This window comes from Platalea leucorodia (assembly GCF_965183815.1).
Source record: "Platalea leucorodia genome assembly, chromosome: Z".
NCBI lineage: Eukaryota > Metazoa > Chordata > Aves > Pelecaniformes > Threskiornithidae > Platalea > Platalea leucorodia.
In genome coordinates, this window is record NC_138858.1 from 10,448,689 (window position 1) to 10,466,740 (window position 18,052).

General features: G+C 43.6%; 1 protein-coding gene across 5 annotated transcripts in view; it reads left to right on the forward strand.

Moving 5' to 3' along the window:
• Positions 1-17,685, forward strand: part of UBAP1 (ubiquitin associated protein 1) — a 35,179-nt gene extending 17,494 nt beyond the window's left edge. For 4 of the 5 annotated variants that reach the window (XM_082335507.1, XM_082335510.1, XM_082335509.1 and 1 more), the window contains exons 2-8: positions 1,902-1,942; positions 6,745-6,869; positions 9,376-10,302; positions 13,671-13,706; positions 14,168-14,365; positions 15,827-15,928; positions 17,361-17,685. In XM_082335507.1, coding sequence (XP_082191633.1) covers positions 1,909-1,942; positions 6,745-6,869; positions 9,376-10,302; positions 13,671-13,706; positions 14,168-14,365; positions 15,827-15,928; positions 17,361-17,501 — 1,563 coding nt within the window. In that variant the 5' untranslated portion in view covers positions 1,902-1,908 and the 3' untranslated portion in view covers positions 17,502-17,685. The remainder of the gene's footprint in view (positions 1-1,901; positions 1,943-6,744; positions 6,870-9,375; positions 10,303-13,670; positions 13,707-14,167; positions 14,366-15,826; positions 15,929-17,360) is intronic. The other variant, XM_082335511.1, reaches the window with a different exon arrangement.
• Positions 17,686-18,052: the final 367 nt, after the last annotated feature.

Genomic DNA, 18,052 nt, shown 5'->3' on the forward strand with positions numbered 1-18,052 from the left:
ACACGTGGCCTGGCTTTTTCAATAATAACAAATCAAGTTGACATCTTAATTGCTACTCTCATACAGAGGAACTAGCAACGTAGCAGCTTGTCTGACAGCGTGACCCGGGTCTGAAAGGTGCGGCCTATTTCATGTGCCGTAGTCTGCAGTCTGGTCTCCTCCTCTGTGGCACTGGGACCAGTAAGGCCCATTCAGCTCTAGTAGTTGACAGGCAACTGTACAGGGTGGTCTTGTGGCTTTGCCCTCGACAGCCTTCCTGTGATGGCAGGCTTGGCGTTGTTTCGCCTCCTTTTTCTTGCGTCTTTGAAGCCTCGATGTTTTGTTCGCTTCTGAGAAGCAGTTGCCAGCTAGTGCCACAACCAGTTTTCTGGTGTAGTGGAGTAGTTCTGGACGTGATGTCAATGTTGAGAGAGATGGTGAGGTGTACTGGGAAGAACCTGACAATCATCTAGCAGAATGACACATGGCTTTTATGTACAAGGTACACCTGGAGTTGCCCAGCGTGACTCACTTCCCCATAGCCTAGTGTCTGCTCGCTGTGTTTCATGAAGTCTGGTTGTACCCAGGTAATCTTCTTCGTACAGCTTTGGCTTTAGCCATGTGTTGAATTCCCGTTAGCCAGTAGCATTCGTTCACCTATTGATTTCAATGTCATGTTGAAAAGGACTTTTGCACAGCAAAAAGTACTTTCCTAAAGTACTTGAAACTGGCTCTTCCTGACCCTAGTCGTGTCAGCAGCTGCCACGAGGAATAACTAAGCTGTCTGTGTAATCCTCACCTTATGACACCCTTCCTTTAAGTTAACGTTTGCAGTTGGAACAGGAAGGCTAAGAGTTAGACCTTGATTGAGGAACGATGGGTGTGAATGTTAGATCTGCTCCAGGTTGTGCTTTGAACGCTGCCTGCTGCTGGTGGGAGTGTACCAGATAACTTCATGTTTTTGAAGAACGCCTGTTGGGCATTTAGGTCTATGAGCTGGGGGACTTCAGAAACAAAGGGCAACTCTGATTCTTTGTCATGCATAATCTCAAAGGACGACTTAGAAATTCAGTTATTCGAAGAACTTATGCTGTGGTGTCTTGAGATACATCTTGTGATGTACTTCTAATCTAGAAAAAGAACCAGTTATGTTATTCAACACACCATAAGCATCCCGGAGCAGCTGACAACTAATTAGACAGCTAATTCTGTCTTAAATAACTTTTCTCAAGACAGGCCTGCTCTGTGTTAAAAGCTGGCTAGGCACTTCTGTCTTTAACATCTTGGCTATGTAGGATTTGCATCCAAATTTTAAAAGTTATTAGTAAAATTCTGTCAACAATGGATGGGGACTTCTGTTAGCATTGTTTTCTTGTGTGTATCCAAAAAGATCTTCCTAATGCTACCATTTATTGTATACCTGTTATTGTTATCTGTGCATTACCCAGTGTGTCTAGCCAAGCGCTATGCTGGCTAACTGACTGCGTACCCAATATGACAGTATCGCTCTTTAGAGCAGCAGGGATTAAACTGAAGAGGATCAGTGTGGTATTTCCAGTCTGAAGGGCTATTCTTAATGCCAGGGGAGGCAGGGTGTGCTCTACGGGGCTGGGACAGAGCGGCCTCTGAGCGCTGCGATCTGGAACTCGCTGCTTTCCTGATCAACCTGGCTGCTGCTTGGCATTTTTTTTATTTTTCTTCCTTTTGCCATTTAGATTGTCAGACCCTGGGCTAAGTTATTTGTCCGCTCAGTCAATTCTCAAGGCTATAAAATACGTTTTCTTATCTGTCTTGGGAACAGGATAAACAGCAAGTGTCTGCAACGTGTCCTGTAATCTAGAAATAAGACTCTGTGGAACTGCATAGACTTATGCTGTGCTACATGTATAAAGTTGCTAAAGCTGTTTTAAAATGTTTTTCAGGTTCTAAATGGCTTCTAAGAAGTTGGGATCCGACTCTCATGGTAAGTGAAATTTAGCATCCTTGTCTTTCCAACAGGATGAATCCTACTATTACTGCTGACTCATGTCCCAGCCTAGACAGTCCATAGAGACTAATCTGTTTAGCCTCTGAGTAGTTTTTTGTTCGGAATGAAGTGCCTTAGCTTCCTCCTTGCATAGCTGCTTGCTGATGCTGTGCCTGTTCTCTGGTTATACTGAAATTCAGCCTGTGACTGTTTCCTACTCCTTCATGGCAAGAAGTACGTTCCCCTTCCCCCGCTTCCCCCTTCAAAGCTGAACTGCAGTTGTGATACTGATCTGATATTTGCTGAAGTGGACACTAGATCTTTAGCTCCTTTCTATGGAAGTTGCATGAGAAGTTGGATTAGAAGCGAAGTTTTTAATATATCATTGAGCTGTGTTTGCTTTTTGCTCAGCAGTGAGGTTTTTTTCCTAAATTGGACTGATCTGGTTCAGCAGGCAAGTGAAGAAGATAGTATCTTCGTCTATATATGAGATGTGTAGTGTCATGCAGATGATCGGTATCATAAAAATTATTTGCCTGTATCTGTGCTTGTCTTTTAGAAAATGGGGTGTAATTTGAGAGGATTAATATTTCTGTGGAATATTAAAGTTCAGTTTGTTGTACATAATGTAGCTTCTTCAAATCAGTAATCACTCAAGTCAGTACTGGGAGGTTCATGTGAAATTTCTAACATGATTTTTCATGCTATGGAAACTTCTGCGTTTAGAAACTCAGCCTTGCTCTTCCTGGATAATCTTTCAGATAAGAGGGTCCTGAGGAATTCCATTTTTCCTTGAGCTTTTTATTCAGTCTTGCAAGAGTAAAGTTGAAGTAGAGAATAAGAAATTCCTCCCTTAAATACATGGTTAAGGATTAATAAAAATGGCCTATTAAAACTTAATTTTTAGGTGGTCTCCTTTGCTATGGCCCAGTGATCCTGCTGCAAGACAATTAATTTCTTTATTAGATAGCTGCCAGGTCTTCAGCAGTTGTTCTTGTATCTGTGAATGGTCTCTATGAACACTTTGAACTGCTTGTCTTTTGAGTCTGTTTCTATTTCTCTCTTCTGCTTCCTAAACTAGACTAGCAAAGACACTGCTTGGAGCTGGAATTCAACCTGACTTAAATATTTCTCAAAACAGTACAGTGTGGTGGAACGTGCTCCTGGCTTCAAAATAACAAAATCAAAACAAATGATGCTGTAAGCTGGCTGGTTAACTTGTCTACACTTTTGTGTACCCTCTGTTCCTAATGACACCAGCGATGCTGTCACAGCACTGTTTCTGAGGAGTAGCGGAGCAACTTCCTTGGCTTATTATGTCTTAAGAAATCTGCAGGGCAATTGTTTCAGTCTTCTCCAAGGTTGTTAAGAATTAATCCCACTAGGTGAATTTTGGCTTACTGTAAAGCATCTGGCACAACAGCTACCTTCAGCTCAATGTCCCTGGCAGGCTGATGAATTTGCTCAACATAGTTGATATATCTCTTGTAGTTATTGTTGAGCTGCTTGTTAGAGGTTAAGGACTGTTGTTGAATCACGGAATGGTTGAGGTTGGAAGGAACCTCTGATGATCATGTCCAAACCCCCTTGCTCAAGCAGAGCCACCTAGAGCAGGTTGCTCAGGACCATGTTCAGATGGAGATGAAGAGGGGAACATACGGTATGGGTGGAAAGAAAGGGTACCTTTTCCTGTCTTGAAGGGTATTCTTAGTGCATTCACCTGTAACTATGCCTGAGCATGTAACTTCAAATGCTCTCCTGTCATTTGAATAATTGGAAGTTCAAGCTTAAGTTCTAGTAATTAGTGGCATCTAGAAATGCAGCTTGCATCTGTCGCACAAAAAACGTGGGTTATACCAAGTGCTGTACATTCGTATTGCTGTTGTATCGTCACTGTCACTATACAACTTGAAAGCTTTTAACTCCAATGTCTGAAAATTACGTAAGTGTGGTTAGTGTGACCACAAAAACTAAATTCCACTTGGTTTCGAAGCTGCTCCCCATTCATAACTGATACCTGGTTTTATCTGAAATGTTTCCATTTTGCTTTCAAACTGGAGGACACTTCTATGAGTTGGCTAGTTACTTCCATGTTACACTAAAGCGGAGAGAAATCTTAGTCTTGTAGTAGTTTCTTGGGCCAGGAACATCAGATAGCACGCAGTGTCAGAGATCAGACTGACAGGTACAGTTTTGCCGGGGCTATTCTCAGAACTTCCTCAGTGTGCTTTTAACTGTTAAAAGGATGAAATGGCTAACAGCCATATTAAATAACAGTTCAGAAAAACCTTTAATTGCTTCATTTGCACATGTGACTATTGAAACAATGTCTCGCATAATACTATATGTAGGTTTTGCTTATTGATTTAGAATTTGCCATTTAAAACTATTTGCACCCTTACCCATCAGCATGTTCAGGCAAAAGGTTCATCCATTTACAAAAAGAAAAGGGTTCTTGGCTTTCTGGATCAGATTTTGACTTCACTAGACTTTTACTGTTGTGATTGGGCTGGAACAAAGTGAATACTATGTGCATCAGCGTTTTGCCTCAGAAAGATTTTTTTTTTTTTTTTTTTTTTAACCATCAAATGTCCTAAAACACTTGGTGTGTTTCTTAGCGTGTGCTTGCAGGTTTTGTAGCAGAGTTGTATTCAAGATGAGGTTACAGCAGTTGTCGTTACTAAAAAATCAGTATATGGGAAGAAACTAGAAGGTTTTTATTCCTTAGTCTAGCTTCTGAGGTTAAACTGGCAGTTATTAATGCAGCCCATCTAGTCTAGGTGTGTTTAGTTTTGTCTTACTGCACCAAAACAAAGAGTGTTGCTATGTAAATACCACGATGTGTGCTTGTACACTCCGTGTATCTATTTCAGGCAAAGGTGGCAGCTGTGCGAGGGAAGGTGTCTACCACTTACTGTGTCGATAGGTCTAATAAGACAAATATTTGCATGCTGAGCAATTTCAGCTGTGAGATCGGTGCAGAGAGGTAATCCTGCTTCGCTTGGATCATCCTGCTTAAAGCAGGACTCGTGCCAGTGGGACTAAGCAGGGCATAGTAGCAGCAGTCACACCGGCCTCTGAGCAGTCGGAGATCTGGTTGTCTGTGACCTGCCCATGATTTACCACCCTCCATGCGAAGGCTGCCACAGGTGCTACTTCTGCGTAAGCAAACACTTTGGCATATCCAGGGTCTCAAATTGCCAGCTCAAATGCAATTTGGATGCCGTGTTGCAAAGAGCGGTGTTGGTGGCCAGGGAGGTGCCATCTGGATGCTGTGCTGTGTCATGCTTGAATGTCTGCTTCTCAGTAAGGATCCGTGAAAATACTATTATATTCCACCCGGAGCCTTTTTTTCATCTGGTGGTACAGGTGGGATGTAGGTTACTCAGCCTGATGATTTCAAAGATGGAGGAAATACCACCTGTGTCCTAACAGGACTCTTGGGACCAGCCAGTGTGGTGCATAGCATGAGAACTCAAGTGATGACACCACATAAACGTTTTAACTCCAAATTAACAGGATGTTCCTGTTTTCAAAAGCTGCTCATCCTTCTGGAGCCTGTGGCTGCCTTGTTGTAGATGAGTCACACAAACAGTACTTAAACTGTCATCTGAGTATGAAAATGGGTCAGATAAAAATGGCAAGTCACAGCTCACTGAGCAAGAGGTTAGTCACTGAACACCACCTTAGATGTTGCCACTGATTTCATTTTGGATCTGCAACACTGAAAGCAAAGTTACAAATGAGTGCTAGAGGAACACTTCAGATTTTTATACATAGCCAGAAGCCTTGCCTGTAATTCCAAAGGCTTAGACCAGTGATCCAAGAGACCCCTTATGGGTAAGTGAGAAACTGAGTGCAATTTATATTGCAGGTTTTCTAATACTTCTTCACAGCAGCTCAAGGAAAGCAAACCTATAGTCAGGCTTCTTAGAGGTGGTTGAGCTCTAAGTGATTCTGCCTCATGAGTCTGCAAGATGCTTGAAGAGTTTTGTCCTAAAACACTTTTTGAATACCACGTGTAAGTGATAGATATAAAGGACAGGTGGAGGACCATGAAATAAGTCTGAGGCCTCTCACTGGAGTGATCGCAAATCACACAGCTGATTAAGTTAGGTTCCCTTGTTTCAAAAATCAGAATTGTTATTCTAAATCGTTTTGAGCTATTCCATTGTTTTGATTAAAGTGGGGTGTCTAGACTTCGGGCCCCTTTGCTCTTGTGACAACTTCTTCTAAATGTTACTTCCTACTTGTATGCCAAAATCTGAATTTTAGTTTGTCTTAGCTGCTCTAAAGCTGGGTCATTTTAAAGCCTGTTTTGAACATGACAAAAAGTTTTGGATCTTAGAGACCTGACAGAATACAGTGTTCAGGAGAGCTTCAGCTTCCAGTTTTGTAGGCATAGTCTTGTTACAAGGGAAGCTAAGATGTTGGGTATATTGACTTCAAAATCTGTTCGATTGTTGGATTGTTATATTGTGGGTTTGGGGTTTTTTTTAATAGTTATGGGCTAGAACTCTTAAAAGAAAAAACAAACCAAACCAAAAAAAAAAACAACCACGACCCCCAAAAAATCCCCAAAACCCAAAATAACAAAAAACAACCAACGCCAGAACTGAGGCAATGAAGTCCAAGCAGATTCAACATGTTTCTGATCAAGAACTTCCTTTGTATTGAGTCACCTGGTGTAGTTGGGGCAGCAGAGATAAAATAGCTCCCAAATACAGAAGTGTGAGTCTTAATTGAATGTGTTAAACTTGTAAGGGTTTTTCTGATACAATTTATGCTTTTGATCTTAGGGCCTTTCAGTTATCTTGACGATGTCCCATTTAAGATAGGAGACAAATTCAAAACCCCAGTGAAGGTTGGATTACCTATTGGTTTCTGCCTGCCTGATTCTTCTCAGCTTGTCAGAGAAGCCCAGGTAAGTGATGTATTTTACCTTTCTGCTCTCTTCCCCCTCACTCCTGGCCCCTAAAGTGTGGTGCTGTAAATTGCAAGTGGTCACAGCTTGCACAAGTGTTCAAATGTCAGTCCTGTCGGTCCTGTAGTGTCATTTCATATGCCAGGCAGTAGTTGCAGAAGATCTGTTAGAATGTATAGAAAGATAAAAATATGATAGGCCGTGCAAAAAGTTTCTACTTCTTATCAGTTTAAGAAGCCTCATAGCAAGTATTTGAGCATATCTACTTCAAAAGAGCACAATGCTTGTGCGTAATAGTTACAGGTCTAAATGTCACCCTGACTAAATTTGAGTAGCATTTTTAAGAGGAAAAATGGTAAGAACTGATACACCCATGCTGTGGCATACTTGCAGAATCTTGTTTGAGGGTAGCAAGTGTTCCTATGACCATATTTTATGAGTTCTCACAATAGTAAAATACATGAAGAAATACATTTCCAGTTCTTATTTTCTGTGCAGTTCTGAGTGGGAATTCTTTTCCAGCTGTAGGGCAAACATGTTACAGCTTGGTACGCATGGCTTCCAGGTCTTTGAGGAGCATGGCTCTGTTACCATAAACTCTTGGTAGCATAAAATCAATTGCTTTAGCACAACTGTTGAAAGTCTAATCCCCAAATGCAGGTTGTGATACAGTAAATTTAATTGAACTATGTTTTCTCATTTGGATCCATGATTTTCCTTGGTCAGTCCAAATTGATGATTGGTTTTACTTCAGCTGTGATAGATTGCTGTAGATGGTTCTGCCTTGTTTCTGTGTTGTTTTTTTTTTTTTTCTGCCCTGTGTATTACCCTATTACCCGACATCGTGGCTTTTTCATTATAACCATTAAATGATTATCTGATTATCCTAACACACGTTTTTCCACCCAGTTAAGCTGGTGTGGGAGAGGTAAAGGAGACTCTAATGTCCTATTGCTGGCTTCATTGTGCTATGTCTCCATTTTCCTGCCAAGCTGAGGCTCAAGTATAGTGTGCCTGATTGGACTGCGATGCCTTGCATAATACGATGTGACTATGTAGACTATGCACCTGGCAGTGTGATTTGACTTTTTACAGCTGTAGTGAGAGCTGTTAAAAAAAAAGTGCAGGGAAACAAAATTGACCAAAGCCATATATTTTCTTATATTGAAAAAGTGGTGGGTATTTATATGAAAATAGATGCCTTTGGTCAATTTTGGCCATATATGACCATATACGTATACTCACACACAAAACTGCAATAGCTCTGCTCAGATAGCAAAGAATGTGTAATGAGTAGTGCCCAGCCTTCTGCCAGTGAGTGTTTCATGTTTTTCAGAGTCACCGTGCTGATAAATCATGTATCACACCTCTTGGATTCTTATTGCTGAGGGAAAGGAAAACTGTTAATACAGTTGAGACAACAGGTCTCCAGGATCTCACTGGAGCCTGCTATAGGATGGGATGTGACACAACACATAGCAGGTCCCAGAAAAGCCCAGTAGAGGCCTAGTGAGCCTTGTTGGCTTGTTGCTCTTCAGAGCTAGGAATTTATATGACTTAGCAGTCCCATGGCAAGAGTCTCCTGTTTGGTTATGTGCCATTATACTGGCCAGGATATCTTATGACTTCTCATGAGTCACAGGTAGGTTACACCCTGGACTTAGCTTGTAGGCTGTGTTCTCTGAACATCTTGTGAATGTTTTGTGGTTACTTAAAGAGCATTTGAGGTGGTTCATTCTTCATAAGATATTAAAGCTTTAAGTAGATTTAGTCTGTTGAGAATTTTGTCCTCTTAACCAAGCCACTATGGTGTCCAGTAAACTGGTAGTGAGTAGCTTCCAATGCCTTCCTGTGCTAACCTGGCCCTGAAGGAGCTTCTGTTAAATGAGAAAAGCTTGTGGGATCCTGTCACGCCAGTAACTGCAGTAAAATCTGCTACTGCAGGTAGCCAGTATACCCCCTTTGGCTGGTGAGCCCTTGGCACTTAGGAATCTTTTAGGGGGAACTGAATAATACTGTATTGGTCTTTGGATGCAAAAATACTCTGCCATAGTCTTGAATGACTTGTGGAACTTGTGATGGGGGTAGTTCAGTGGTACCAGATCTGCGTCTGATTGTCCATTTAGTAACGCATTAGACTTCCCCTTGCTACATCCGTTGTCTTGTGGGGAGAGGGTGGGAGGGCTGTGAAACTGAGCTTGGGATGATCAGTAGCTCTAAAGCAAAACTAAATGTAGGAAGGAGGCAAAATATGATATTCTAATCCAAACTAGAGACAGGTTTTGCGCTAGTGGCAAAATGAACTACTTTTGGTGTCTCCTAGCTTTGCCAGCCTGTAGGTTGCAAGAGATGCTGGGGGAAAAAAATGGTGCCTGTCCATGGTAATTCATGTAGCTCTTATTCTGTGTTACTCATGTTGCTGTTAGAAGTCACGGCTGTGATCCTTATAACTATCTCTTTTTTTTCCCCCCCGCCCTCCTCTCCTTTCCCCTTCGCGGCTCGTCAGTATGACTTCTCACTGGAAAAGAAAACAATTGAGTGGGCTGAAGATATCAAAAAAATTCAAGCTGCCCAGAGAGAAGCTGAATGCAAGGCAGAAGAAGCACTAGCGAACTCAAAAGGAGCTCCGGAGGACAGCAACAAAATGGGGTTTGCAGAGGGACCTTGCCCTGAGGCCATGCCTCCTCCTATTAACCCCATCCTCGCTAGCCTGCAGCACAATAATATTCTTACTCCCACGCCAGCCAACAGCAGCGCTGTGAAGCAAAAGGTTCTCAGTCCACCTCGTCCAAAAGCAGACTTCAACCCAGCTGATTTTGAATGTGAGGAAGATCCATTTGACAAACTGGAATTAAAAACTATCGATGATAAGGAGGAATTAAAAAATATTCTTGAAATTCATGTTGGTACTACTGGGCCAATTGTTGCCCAGCTGTTAGATAATACTTTGCCCAAAGGAGGGTCTGAGTCTGTGTTGCAAGACGAGGAAGTTCTGGCGTCCATAGAAAGGGCCACGTTGGACTTCAAGCCCCTTCACAAACCCAATGGCTTTATCACTTTACCGCAGTTGGGAAACTGTGAAAAGATGTCCTTGTCTTCCAAAGTGTCCCTGTCCCCTATCACTTCAGTGAGCAATATCAAATCCCTATCTTTTCCTAAACTTGACTCCGACGAGAGTGATCAAAAATCATCAAAGCTCACGAGCACTTTCCACAGTACCTCCTGTCTCCGCAATGGCACTTTGCTCAGCTCTTTGCAGACCTGTGCTCAGAGTAAAGCTAGTGAACTGAATGGACACCATATGGTTGGTCTTTCCGCTCTAAATGAGGACAGTGGCATGGAGACATCAACGTTATCCTCTTCATCCAGGCTGCCTTCCCTGGCTGTGTCGACAGTTTGTACAGAAGAATCATCTCAAAGCACAGCGACCACGGTAAACATGCAGTGGATTAGAACTGGGGTTGCTGGGGAGATGTGGAGGTGTGGAGGCAAATGTTGCTTCTAAAATGTCCTGTGGCTTTGGTTTTAGTTTCATTTAATAGGAGCGATGTGTAGATCCTCTTAATTTACATGGCAAATTGATCAATCCAACAGGTCTTCATGCTGGCAGTTCTGAACCTCAGATTATTCTGCAGGTTTCCCCAAAATCTGATATTTTTAGATGAATTCTGGTGATTTTTTTCCTTCAGCTTTTCAGCTCTTGTTGTTTGTAGTTGCACACCTTTGAGCTAAGCGTATAAGATAAATTCTTTGTACAGTCCTGCATTCTGTCTTATCCAACTGAGATATATCAGATTCTGAAGTGCTATTAGGTTTTAAATTAAATCTCTTCTAGATTTGTTCCTCGGCTTGCTTATTTATTTGCTGGAAATAATGGGAAATGCAGGCTTTTCAAGAAATAGAAGGAATAATAGATTAAAAAACACAGATGTGCTGTGTCATTCAGGAAAGAAAAAAATGTTTGCAGGTGACCTGCAGTGAAATAAATGTCTTTTTTAATCTTCTTCCTGAGATCCTTTTAAAATCTAATCTTTAAAAGGAAGAAAATGATGGTGGTCTGAAATCTGGTATTTACCCTCTTCCTTGTGAAGGAGGGTGGAAGGATTGCTTGGTGGATACCAAAACAGTCTTGAAGATCATCTCAGATCGCTAACGTTACAGTTGGTTGCTGTACAGCTGAGATGGGAGGTTGACGCTTCATTTCCCAAAACTTGTAGCAAGTTCTAAAATTAATTAGAGGACTCTTAACTTCATGCCAGCTGTTGTCTTTGTCTCTTTGTGAGTAAGAGCAGAGATTTGAGTAAGCTTGTGGGCTTCCCCCCCCCCGAAGCTAAGATCTGGACACCAGTACTCCTGAAGCCTACTGAAAGCTGTATAGTCAAATCCTCTAGCTGGCTCTAAAATAATCTGTTTTTTTCTGTCCAATATAAGCAGTGGTTCTGTGGTCTTACTGGCATACTGTAGGTTTTTGTGTGACGCCATGTGCTCTGAAACAAGTGACTCTGCTTCTCTCCTGTTCTTTCACCTCTTTTCAGGCTTAGGTAAATGCAGTATAAATTGCGAAATACAGTATTCTGGCAACTGGTGTATTCATCAGAGCACAGCAGAACAACTGTTTATTGATCGCTAGAACAAATTTAATACAGTAAGCTTTGGCAGAAGCAGCAATGTGCTGAGTAACTGCTCACTGCTACAGATCACAGGTTTGAGAGGCGATTGTATGATCATATGGAGGTGAAACCTCGAAGTATGGTGCGTGACACATCTGTAGGGATTAACATGAAACATCATGTACAACTAGATAGATGGGCATTCAGGTGGCCAAATTTTCACTCTAACTATTAAAATCTCTATGCTGGATTAAAACTTATTAAAGGCCAAGAGGGAAGGTGTATTCTCAAGAATGCTATGAGGGAAGATACAAACTGATAAACAAACGAACAAAAAAGTGGACTTACTAGAAGTAATAAAGATCCTCATTTTAAACTATTTCTGCTTTGAAAGTAGCAAACCAAGAAATAGGTATGCCAACAGAACTAATTCTTTCTGTTTAAATTCCAAGACTTCAGACAATACTTGTTTCAGGTCTTTTCCAACCTGAATGATTCTATGATCCTGTGTTTCCACAATAGGGTCCCAGTGGCTGGAAAATGACAGCTGCACTGCAAGAAACTGAAGTAAATGCAACAAAAGTATTGAAGTAAATGTAACAAAAATCCTCAGAGTATGAAAATGATAGAAGTCACAGTCATCCCTGTGGCTGGGAGCAGAAGGGTGATGTGTCCCTTTTCTGCAAGGTTACACAAGAATAAGCCTGTCCTTTTTAGAAAGCCTCAGGACAATTTTATGTCCTAGTGTATTCCACAGTGATTTTTATGTATAATTTTTTTTTTCTGACAAGACTTTGGATTTGGAGTTACCACTGGAGTTTCTGCTTTACCAGTGAATTGGATCTATGATTTCTTGGATGGAAATAAACCTGTGATTTCTCTGAGGCTGCACTGATTCTGTCTTGGGGGGTCCCCTCTCCTCTTTTTTTGAAGCTCGTTGGTTTGCTTTTAGCAGGCTTGGCAGGGGGAGAAAGGACTAGTGAAGATAAGAGGTTGGAATTAAACAAATCTGGTCAGAGACCTGACTAGTACGATGCATTTTATTGACAGAAATCTCTGGTTACAGGAGGATGGGGCACTCTTGGTGGAGCATTCAGAATATATACCGCTGCAGTAGCATGATGTGTGCGGGCACACCAGCTGCGGGCAGGGCTCCCGGCCTCCGTATGAAGTCCCTAACAGTGGGGTGCAGTGTGCAAGCACATGCTGAAAGCACTGCACGTGTGCTTCTTGAAGGGCACTGAAATGCAAGTTTGAGATGTAAGGGAGCGTGGCTGCTGAGCGACCAGTCCTGGCTTTGTCCCCTGCAACTCCTTTAGGAGTTTCCCTCCTCTGCTGGAAGGCACTGACCACAAGCACAGGTTGTCAAGCTCAGGTAGATTGAAGAGGAGGAGTTGGTTTTCCCAGACTCTTGAATCTCTGGTGTCGGAAGCAGTTTTGGTTTTCCTGGCTGCAGCATCAGTAACAAAGCATCATCCTTCAATGTGATAACCAGCTGATTTCAGGGCTACTCCAGACCCCCGTTTCAGTGTATCCCGTATTCTAGTGCTTTTGGCTCTGGCAAAAGTGCCTGGAGAGGGTGTGTGCGAAGAGCTTTGAACCCGTCTGCGACCATGAGGAGGGGTTCTTGGGTAAACCAGTCCATCAGACTGAATATGATTTCTCAGCCTTTGTCTCCTAGAAGAGAAATTCTACCCCTGGAGATGAAAATGGTCAGAAATGCAGAACAAAACCTCCTTGCTGGTGGTTTGGGGGCTTTTTTGCAAATAAATGGAATTTGTCAAAATCCTAATAGCTTTTCTTGGAACTGTTTTTCTAGAAACAGTTTTTTGTTGTTTAGTTTGGGCCCAAGCAAGGTATATTACACTGAGCTGTATGAACATGTAGCCATTACAGTGACAGAATAAACAAGCTTACAGTTATTATGAGGGGGGGACACATCCTTCTTGGAGTATGATCTGTTTGTAGAGTGCTGAGAGAAGACACGATCCTTACGGTGGCCATCCTATAACTATACACAATTGCATAGTGTCTGCATTTTGCATGTGGAAGCCTGATCAGACCACAAGTCTCTCTAGCATGGTAGACCTACTCCCAGATCTCTCCCATAAAACCCTTCTACCCCAGCTGTAGCAAATTCTGCTCACTAGTGCATAATGTTTATAGTCATCTTATTCATGTTGTCCAACAGGTACACCCAGACTACAAGGAAACAGAAATCCCTGTGGTAAGTTCCCAAATACCTGTGTGCTTGCACTGGATCCTATTTCTGAAAATCTGCAGAAGTAGTGTTCCTTTGAGTACAGAAAATCATAGGTGATGAGCAAACTTGGGGTGAAGGAAGCAATCTCCATGTTTCCTCTGAGGTACGGGGTTTGGCTGTGTCATAAGGACCTTCACTGTTGCAAAGGTTGGGTATTGAAAGGTTTTGGTCCCACTGGTAGGAGAGGGTGTATCGCAAAGAATCTGGGATGTTGAGTGTTGTTTTGAGGGTAAAAAAAGTATGGTGGGAGTCAGACTATGTGCGCTGCTTGGTCTCATCCTAACAGCGAGTAACTTCCCAAGGACAGTACCTAGAAAGCCTCTTGGGTTAATTACATGGGATATCCTGGTTCTGCACTCGCCAGAAACAGGATGTGGGGATGCAGAAGATGAACATTTCCTCAGCCTCTGGGTTTTCTCCTTCAGGTAATGCACCAAAATTTCCCAGTGTCTAAAGTGCCCAATAACACCAGCTGCACAAAGCGGTCGGGTGGCCCCGTTCCTGAACTACAGCAGGCCCTCTCTGCTAGTGAGAGGCAATGCGTAGAGACAGTCGTCAACATGGGGTACTCGCCCGAGAACGTCCTGAAAGCCATGAAGAAGAAGGGACAGAACATAGACCAGGTGAGAGCTTGTGCAATGGGAAAGAAACCCTTGATTGGATGCTGATTCTGCTGAGAAACAATTTGGGTTTGCAAAATGCATGGGGGGAATACTTTCATTCTAACAGGGGGTTGTAGCCTGTAGCTGCTGCAATGTTAACCGCTAGAGAAGTTGTCACCTGGCAGTAAAGGCTTCCGAAACCGAAGAAAAGAGTGTCTGCGCCTGTTTCTGATGAGAGACTGCTTGAGTCAGCCACACCTGCAGGTGCTGGGTCGGAGCCATGCTGAGCTTGGGATGGGCCCTTAGCTCCATGTGAAGCTGGGAGAGGTACTGGGTCTTCCCAGGAGCCACAAAACCATCCGAAGGAAGCTCAGTGTGGCTCTATGCCATGCTTAGTGCTGCGTGACAAAACAGCAGCCAACTTCCCTTGTTCTGAGCACAAGGGTTACTGCTGACGTCCCTCCTTGTAGAGGGATTGGCCCCTGCAGGCTTCAGACAGCCCTGAAGGGCTCTCGCAAGGCACCACTGACCGACTTTTTGTGCACTCTGCTGGTGCTGCTTCCTGCCTCCTGTGTTGCTTCAAACGCTTGCTGAAACCAGGTCACAGAGCATAAAACGCCACAGGGTGAAGCGTGGCTCTGGGTCTTGGATCTGCTTCAAACAAATATTTCAAAGCGGGGAGAGCGTGGCCAAACTTGCCGTGCTGACCCTAGACGGGCTGTGTGCTGCGCAGAGCATCGCCTGGCAGGAGGAGCGTCCCCGTGACTTCTGCTTGTGGAGCTGATCTGCTTGCCCCCTACCCATGCGTCGAGAATTGTTTAAGCTGTGCGCTGGAGTGAACTGTAGTATCAAATGGAAAAAATGGCCCTTAGGAGGGTGGTTTTAAATCCTGCTGTATTTGCAGGCTGTGTTCTTTCGCGTTCCTAGCATTACCTATCTGACCTTTCCCCATCCCTCTCAAAGCTGAGGACGGATAAGAAATTTGGCAGCGGTTTTTAGGCGTGTGAGCTGGGATTTGCAGCTCACTCACCAGTATGCTGAGTTGATCTTAAAAGGCTGACTGCTTTCAGATTGCATCAGCTCTTGCGGCTGTCTGAGAGGAAGCTAAAAGCTGGCACGTCTTGACTGCTGGACCTACAGTTTCATTTTAAAAACTTGTAGTATAAAAAGCACAGTTAAACTTCTGCCCTCTGCTCAGCGATCAGGCACAGAAGGCTAAAGATAGGCTTCTGAGACTGTTTGGATTAAAGTGGAAGATAATGCTCAGGACTGGTGGGAGAGCACAGGAGGACAGAAGGGCTCCTCTGTTCTCTCTGAACAAGCCCTTGCATAAAGAGCGTCTCGGCTCCACTAGGAAGGACTTTATCTCGGTCCCTGGTGAAGCCCGGCGTAGTCGTGCTCAGCCCCCTTGCAAGTACAGAGATGGTATTCAATCGCAAGTGCCACTCTGCAAACTTAGTCTCTTTTCTTCATTTCCTGCAGGTTTTGGATTACCTGTTTGCACATGGACAGCTTTGTGAGAAGGGCTTTGATCCACTTCTTGTTGAAGCAGCTTTGGAAATGCACCAGTGTTCAGAGGAGAAGGTGAGGGCGCAACGCTCTAAGCAATAGAGAGAACGCGCTGTGATGGGGAATTCCAGCAGCAGTTCCTCTGGCTGATGTAATTATGGCTGTCATAGTAATGCTGCCTTGTTTCCAAAAACTGACTGCCAAAGGACATCTTTGCGGTGATAAAGTGAATATGTGTTAAAGCATTAGAATTCTTCTGTGTTGCTTTATCACTCTCACTTGCATGCATTTTTATGGGGGCAGGATTTTTTAAAGGCACTGCTTATTCTGGTTGTAAGGTTTTGAACCCAGAGTTCTCTTGTGGGAGAGGTGTTTGGTACAGAAACAGTTAATTTCAGAAAGAGCAAATTATCTTTCAAACCTTGCCAGCCTGCCCTGGCCATGAATTTTCTCCGTTGTAGAAATCCATCTGCCTGGCTGCTCAGCAAATTGGGTTAGGGCTTGCTCTGGAAGAAGCTGGAAAATATGGGGTTTGGGGGTCTGGTTCATTGGCTGGCTGCTTTACCAGCACGAAAGGTACAGAGGCAGGAGTGGGTAGCCAGGGCAGAGGACAGCAGGATCTTTTAAAGTCTGCCAGCCTGTTGCGTCCCAAGTTATTATATGAAATCTTTAGAGATGCAGCCCAGGCCCACCCCAACGTATATATGCCTCCTGCTTTTCTTTGACTTGGTGATGAGCTTGCAAACAGAGGAGTAACAGCGTAAAGATGGGAGAAGTGACTGAGTTCAGGAAACACGTTTGCTACTGGATTAACCCCAAAACTGGAAATGGCTAATCTCCTGATTACCCATTTTGACCTGTTTGCTTGTTCTCGAGGTTTCCTTTCCTCTGGAGTGCAGTAGAGGCACTGTAAATGGCAGAGGGTTCATAGACGTCTGATCAGCTGATTCACTTCTTGCCACCTTATTTTTTCAAAGCTCAAGGAGGATTCGTGGTTGATGTTGGTGGTATCGTACACAGTGTGTCCAGTAGGGTTTGTGCTAGTCCCCCAAGTTTGCCCTAGATCTGAGGAGCCAATTGATAGCAAGGGCTACTGCACTGTTCCCAAGTTGAAGTAACTTTAAAAAAAATTCAGATGCAGCAGGAGCTGCTGGATGGGGGAGCAGGGTGCCATTAATCAGGATTTTTGGGAGCCCAAATTGGGCCAGGCTGATAAATTTCCTACCGGGAGAGAGAGACACCCCCACAGACTGAGCTTTGGGCGCCCTTGCTGAAGAGGATTTTGGAAATGTAGGACTGCAGACACAGGGACTGAAGGTGGGGTTCCGTGGGCTCTGGTGTGAGTGGACTTTCTCCAAACGGAGCTGGAACTGGAGCAGGCTGTACTTGGGGAGGAGGAATCCACCCCGTGGGGTGCCCGGTCGCTGAAGACTGGCTCTGTGCTAAACCTCCACCAAGCACAGATCCTCTTTTCTTTTGCAAATAATGGACTGTTTGTGTCTTTCAGATCACAGAACTTCTCCAACTAATGAGTCAATTTAAAGAAATGGGCTTTGAACTAAAAGACATTAAGGAGGTCTTATTATTACATAACAACGACCGACACAACGCTTTGGAAGATCTAATGGCCCGCGCAGGAGCCAGCTGAAAACACATTCCTAGATTCTCGGCGTGCAACGGAGCAGGACCAGCCCCGCCACCTTCACATCCAGTGTGACTTGCTCTCGGCAGGAAGGAGTCCGGCTTTTCGCATACATGGGAGAGTGACTGAGCAAGCCCGCCCGCGTGCATCACTCCAGCATTTCTCTTTCCACTGAGAGCCAACTTTCTTTCTTAAATTAAATTTTTAAAGTGTCCTTTCCTAAGTTTCCTTTTTCCAGCTTGGCCACGGAGAGTTTAGACTGCCCAGCCTCTACTGGAATTGTACATAGGTAGAGACAGGAGTGGTTTCCCCCCCTCACTGTTGCACTGGAGTTGGACAGAAGAATACCGAGTTGGTTATGAAACTAGAATGCTTTGGTTCTTTGAAGCTGCTTTCATGGTGTCTGCATGTACTGAATTACTTGACTGTGTCACAGTCCAGATTAACTGGTTAAATTTGACCTTTAGTGCAATGGAGTTTTATTTTTTGGTTGAAAGTTAGTCTGTAACTTAGTAAAACACTGGTTCAGAACTGTCGCTATGCATAAAGAGAGAAGC